Source organism: Gracilinanus agilis, chromosome 3, assembly GCF_016433145.1.
Source record: "Gracilinanus agilis isolate LMUSP501 chromosome 3, AgileGrace, whole genome shotgun sequence".
Taxonomy (NCBI): Eukaryota; Metazoa; Chordata; class Mammalia; order Didelphimorphia; family Didelphidae; genus Gracilinanus; species Gracilinanus agilis.
The window spans coordinates 15,647,269-15,654,170 of NC_058132.1; the positions used below are offsets into that span (position 1 = coordinate 15,647,269).

Here is a 6,902-nt window from a genome sequence, read left to right on the forward strand (position 1 = left end):
AAAGAAGGAAGGAAAGAAGGAAGAAAAGAAGGAAGGAAAGAAGGAAGAAAAGAAGGAAGGAAGAAAAGAAGGAAAGAAGAAAAGAAGGAAGGAAGAAAAGAAGGAAGGAAGGAAGGAAGGAAGGAAGAAAAGATGGTACGAATGCAAAAAAAATTGAGTTGAGGGGACATAATCACTATTTTACAATATTTTTTAGGTCTGGCACATGAAAGAGGAACAAGCTATTTCCTGTGTGACTCCAAGGAGGTGGAGAAGAACCTGGTAGAGTGGTGAATGCCTCTGGCTCCGTGTTAGAAGCCTAACAGTGAGTCCCAGTTCTGATTCTAAATAGCTGTGTGATATCAGGCAGGTCACTAACTTTTCTGTGCTGTAGTTTCCTCATTCGTATAAAGTGACTAAAGGTTATCTAAGCTTCTTTCAGCTCTCAAGAACTAAAATGCCTCTGAATGTGTATGTTAACCATAAACAAATATTAGCTCAATTTTTAAAAATCACTATCTCAAGAAATCACATATGAAGAGGAGCAAGAGATTGTGCTCCCTCTTACTAGATGATTTCATGAAGATTGTGGATGATATTCATCAGGAGCTCTCTAGGCATAGCCACCCTGCCATGGACAGGAAGTTAAAATAGTTGGCTTCTAAAATGACTTCCAATTGAAGGGCCTAATTTTTGTTTAGCCATGTCCAACTCCTTGTAACTCCATTTTCATGTTTTCTTGGTAAAGATCCTGGACTAGTCTCCCAATTCCTTCTCCAGTTCATTCTACAGATGATGAACTGAGGCAAAGAGTTAAGTGATTTGCCCAGGGTCACACAGATAGTGCCTGAGACCAGATTTGAACTTAGGAAGGTGGGTCTTCCTGATTTCAGGCCCAGCATTCTATCCATTTATTTCTTATTCAACTATTCCACCTAGTTGCCAAGATGGAGGTAAACCTTCCATTTCTTCCAAATCAAAATAACTCTGAGGTACCACCTCACACTTAGTAGATTGACTAATATGACAGCAAAAGAAAGTTATAAATATTGGAAAGGATGTGGCAAAATTGGGACATTAATGCATTGCTGGTGGAGTTGTGAATTGATCCAACCATTCTGGAAGGCAATTTGGAACTATGCCCAAAGGGCTTTAAAAAATGGTCTGCCCTTTGACCTAGCCACACCACTGTTGGATTTGTACCCCAAAGAGATAATAAGGAAAAAGACTTGTACAAAAATATTTATAGCTGCACTATTTGTGGTGGCAAAAAAATTGGAAAATGAGGGGATGCCCTTCAATTGGGGAATGGCTGAACAAATTGTGGTATCTGTTGGTGATGGAATACTATTGTGCTGAAAGGAATAATGAACTGGAGGAATCCCATGTGAACTGGAACGACCTCCAGGAATTGATGCAAAGTGAATGGAGAAGAAGCAGGAGAACCTTATATGCAGAGACTTAATATACTCTGGCACATTCAAATGTAACAGACTTCCCTACTAGCAGCAATGAAATGATCCAGGACAATTCTGAGGGTTATGAGAAAGAATGTATCCACATCCAAAGAAAGAACTGTGGGAGTAGAAACAGAAGAATAATATTTGCTTGATCATATGGTTTGATGGGGATATGATCAGGGTTGCAGACTCTAAATGATCACTCTATTGCAAATATCAATAATATGGAAATAGGACTTGATTGATGATACATGTAAAACCCAGTGGAAATTGTTCATTGGCTATGGGAGGGGGGAGTGAGGAGGGGAGGGAAAGAACATGAATCATATAACCATGCGAAAAATATTCTTAATTAATTAATTAGTTGAAAATTTAGAAATCTTCCATTTCTAAAACTAAATATTTTTATTTTCTTTTGATCTATAAATTGCAGAGAGGGTTGTGATTTAGTGAAAAGAACAATGACACTGAATTCAATAGACCTAGATTAAAATAGTCTGTTATTTTCTACTTGTGTGGACATGGCTAACAAGCTCACTAAGCCTCAGTTTCCTCATCTGTAAAAGGAATGAAATGAATTAGATGATCTCTAAAGTCCCTTCCAGATATGTCTATGGTCCTGTAGTCAGTCCTTTATCTATATCACAATTGGAAAAGTAGTTCAAGGCCAATAGCATAAGCTTGCAGACCTCCTGAAATATCTTTACTCTTCATTCTCTCTGTGGAAATCCTAGCCATCTTGAAATCTCTCATTCTCTTGATGTATGGAAAGTCATCATATCTTTATTAAAATAGGAGGAGGAGGAAAATGAATTAAATTCACAAAACACATCATATGAGATGGTCATGAGTCGAGTTAACTGGCCATACTTTTTCATCTCTTCTTGTGGATCCATGCTAAGGTGGATAAATCATGAGGCTGACTCAGGGCTAAGTTTTTGAAGTCCTTCTTAAATGACTTATTTCCCATCCAAAGATCTCTTAAGACACCTTCACCATCCAGAAGTATCTATGTTCTAACTAATGGAGACAGAGAAAAGAATGAAGATTCACCCACCAAGGTTAGTCGATTTGCTAATAAATGACATTATTGTTTTGTTCTTTGGTCAAGCACTATTCAGTTGCAATCCCTGAAGCCTGTAATTTCCTGAAGCATCCTTGATAACCTCAGAGGATGAGCACGATATGGGTAAGAACTTACATTCTACGGTGAAAAAAGCTACTCTTGTTTCTAATCTGTGGACTGCATGGTCTAATCACAACAGCTCAGATTTCTCTTTTGTTTTAAGGCCTACAAATATGTTTTCTGAAAGATGTTTCAATTATTATTCTTCCAAATTTACAGGGGGAACAATGACACAAGGAGAAAATAATTTCTTTCCTTAGGATGTTAAACCAAGATCTCCTGCATCAAGGTCTTGTAACTTTTCTATTTAAATAAAATGTTTAAATTAGAATCTTAGAAATAATTCAGTCCAATATTTTTTACTGACACAAAAGAAAATGGTGAGTCATAGAGCTAAAATTATTTGCTAATAGATTGCACAAGTATAATCTAGCATAAGATCTAACATAAGCAAATTGTTTGCCATCTTAGGGAAAGATAAGGGACTGGAGAAGGGGAGGGCGGTATGGAGAGCTTTTAGAATTGAGAATTTTGGAAAAATCAATGAAAAAAATGCTTTTGCATGTAGTCAGGAAAAACCAAATATTTACTATTTTAGAATTTTTAATTACTTGCTGATTTCATACGATCGATAAACATCAATAACTGAAATTAAACCAAAGTCCTCAAATATCACAGTCAATGATATTTGCACAATAATACTCTTCCCACACCGATTCTATGCTAAATTTGGAGTTAGATTCCAGTTACATTTTATTTTCTAGGATCATAGAATAGAAAATCACTGGTAGATGATTTCAGAGGGGATTTAATTCTACTTACTCATTTTACAAATAAGGACACTGAGATTTGGGTGAATAGATGAAGTATCTTGTCTACATTCACACAAAGGCTTTAGCGGACTCTGAACCAGAACCCAACTTTAACGTTTTTCAGGCTAGGGCACAGTACACTTCCTATCACTGCAAATGCCCGATTTTCTCTGGAATTGGACACTCTCTTTCAGAATCAAACTCACTCTGAGGAATACCATTTCAATGACAGGGCTGGAATATCAAAAATTTTTCAGATAGGAGCAGCTAGGTGGGTAGCACAGTGGAGAGAGAAGCAGGCCTGGAATCAGGAAGATCTGAGTTCAAATGTGGCCTCAAACATTTCCTAGTTCTGTGACCATGGCCAAGTTAACTCCAATTGCCTAGCTCTTTCCACTCTTCTGTCTTGGAATCAATACTTAGTATATAATAAATACATATAATGAAAGGGAAAATATGTGGTTACATTTGGATATAAGGATGATACTTACCATTGATTCCAAGACTGAAGGTAAGGGTTTTTAAAAAATAAAAATAAGACTCTTCTGGTAACTCACTTAGATGAAGCCCTCCTAGAAATACTAGACATAAATGCCAATATTAATAAAATAAATAGATCAGATAGATAAATAAGACAAATTATAGAATCTGTGTCAGATTTTCCTTGAACTTCTCTAGGTGTAAGAGGCCATTTAAAACATCATTAAAGGAAAAATAAATAAATAAATAAACAAACAAACAAATAAGTAAATAAATAAATGGTTGAAGGTAGTTGCAATAATGATTATTTTATATAATTAAATAATTAAGATTATAACAGCTCAGATTAACACAATATTTCATTTAAAATATCTTTGTGAATTTTGCAATGGCTCTATGAGATAGATTGAAAATATATCCCCATTTTACAAATCAGGAAACTGAGAATGAGAGAGGACAAGGACTTATTTCAAGGTTATACAGGAAGCAAGTTATAGAGCTATGACTCTAAGCCAAATCATCTTTTTATAAGTCCTATAAATTTTTCACTACACTAAGAGTGGGCTTAACCTTGAAGTAAAACCTTATAGTTAGGGGAATTATGTTTCATCCTGTATAGATAGAAAATAGTTAGATGGGGACATGAATGAGAGCCAAGTGGAAGAAGTACAAAGAGAGCAAAGATGTCTGTTGTTTGATGTGGTCGTTGGATTTGCTGAGCTGTTTTCACCCCTTTCTTCCTTGCAAGGCATTGTTCATTGAGCAGGACCAATAAATACATGTAATGAGAGGGAAGATGTATGTGGATATATTTGGATATAAGGATGATAAAAATATGAAGCATAGAGGAATTTTTCAAGGAAATGGCAATAAACCTTTTAAGGACAATGAATGTTTCACATTGTTCAAGATGTCTGTCTTCGTTTCCTCGTCATCAAATGGAATAGCAAATACCGATACAGTATACCTCGGAGGTTGTTATAAGGATAAAATGAGATCATTTATGTCAAAGTATCAGTCAGAAGGTATCTCCCATCCCAGAGAGGAACTGACTTGTCAATGACCAAACAAAATTAGTGAAAGAAATGGGATGAAATTCAGAGCCTCTAGATTTCTAGTTCAGTGCCCTCTGCTCTCCCCACTGACCTTCCCCCATTCCTGAATATCTCTAAGTGTTTTGACATTATAAAGAGCTACATATATCTGAGTTGCTCTTCATTTTATTATAACTGCTTGCCTGAACTAATGTCCTTTGTGTCATGTTGCATTACAAAGTCAAGGTAATTGAACCTTGGAATGCAATTTCATAATAATGCAAGACATGATAGAAAAGTGTTTCTATCAAAGTCCAACCATTGACTAGATGACATCTATGAACCAACTCAACTAAATGTAGAGATAAGAAGGATGGATATCAGGTCATGAAATGCTTTGGCCATAGCGACCCATATAGATCCTCTTTGTAGGCTTTGAAGGGTACATAAAGTCAAAAAGATTTTGAGTTAAAAGTTCAAAATGTCCCCATGGAAATTGGAAATTGGTCTGTAATGCATGCAAATTAGAATACACACACACACACACACACACACACACACACACACACACACACACACACACGTATTTATTTATTTTTTTATTTATTTGAGAACCACTTTGGAACCCAATGTGTTTTTTTTCTCTTTGTTGCTTCAGGTAGAGGAAAAGGAATACTATGGATAGAAGAAATGGCACAGATGTGACCTATTTCATCCTGGTTGGGCTCTCAGAGTATCCCCGAGCCCAACTCATCCTCTTCTGCATACTCTTGGTGGCCTATATTGTCACACTGCTTGGGAATAGCCTCATTCTCTTCCTGATCCACTATGATCCTCAGCTCCACACCCCCATGTACTTCTTCCTCAGCAATCTGTCCTTCCTGGACATCTGCTATACGTCATCTACTGTGCCTCAGATGCTCATCAACTGTTTAGTCAGGACTCCCATCATCTCCCTGATGGAATGCTTCGCCCAGATGTGTATCCTTCTCTATTTGGGTGTTGTAGAATGCCTCTTTCTGGCCATCATGGCCTATGACCGTTTTGTAGCCATCAGCGACCCACTGCACTATGCGGTGAAAATGGGGCCCCAATTATGTCTGCAGCTTGCAGTGGTGCCCTGGTTCATATCATTTATAATTGCTGTGGTCCCAGTCCTGACCATGCCACTAGAGTTCTGTGGCCACTACATTATCAAGCACTTCTCCTGTGAACTCTTGGCAATCATCAAGCTTGCATGCAATGATTTAAAGTTCTTTGAGATGCTAATGATGGCCACCAGTTCCCTAACTCTCCTGTTACCCTTTACATTTATCCTTGTATCCTATGGGCACATCTTGGTAGCTGTGTTGAAGATGCGCTCAGCTGATGGACGAAAGAAAGCCTTCTCCACCTGTAGCTCCCACCTCACTGTGGTGGTCATCTTCTATGGCACAGCCATCTCCACGTACATGATGCCCCAGGACAAAGTCAGCCGAGATAAAGACAAGATTATCTTTATGATGTATTGCATTGTGACACCCATGCTCAATCCCATTATCTATAGTCTTAGGAACAAAGATGTGAAGGGGGCTCTGAGAAAACTAATAGGCAAAAAGAATGATTCCTAAGAAACAGATTTCCGGTTCCCTTCTTAGAAGATCTAGAGAAGCGTGGAGTTTTCCTGTTTTGTTTTGTTTTGAGTGATATGTATCTTCTACAACATGATGAGTGTGAAAATAAGTATTGCATAATAACACATGTAGAACCATATCAAATTGTTTAACAGTCTTAGGTAGAAGCAAGGTAAGGGAGAGAATTTGGAACTCAAAATGTGAGAAAATGCATGTCAAAAATTGTCACTAAGTGTATCTGGAAAAAAATAAATATTACTTAAAAATGAAAATGGAAGACTAAAAAAAAACAAGATCCAGAAGAGGAATGGCTACTAAAAAAATTAAATTAAAGGAAATGGGCAGCTAGGTAGCTCAGTAATTTGAGATCTGAGCTTAGAGATAGAAAGACCTGGGTT

At 37.2% G+C, this 6,902-nt stretch overlaps 1 protein-coding gene across 1 annotated transcript; it reads left to right on the forward strand.

Annotated features, from left to right (window-relative positions):
- Positions 1 to 5,568: 5,568 nt before the first annotated feature.
- Positions 5,569 to 6,501, forward strand: LOC123239453 (olfactory receptor 13H1-like). The gene has a single exon (XM_044666729.1). It carries the CDS (start codon positions 5,569 to 5,571, stop codon positions 6,499 to 6,501), a length of 933 nt encoding a protein of 310 aa, XP_044522664.1.
- The last annotated feature ends 401 nt before the right edge of the window (positions 6,502 to 6,902 follow it).

Bases quoted from the DNA above. Each gene is read 5' to 3' on its own strand.
- LOC123239453 (XM_044666729.1), top strand. From the start codon at position 5,569: ATGGATAGAAGAAATGGCACAGATGTGACCTATTTCATCCTGGTTGGG.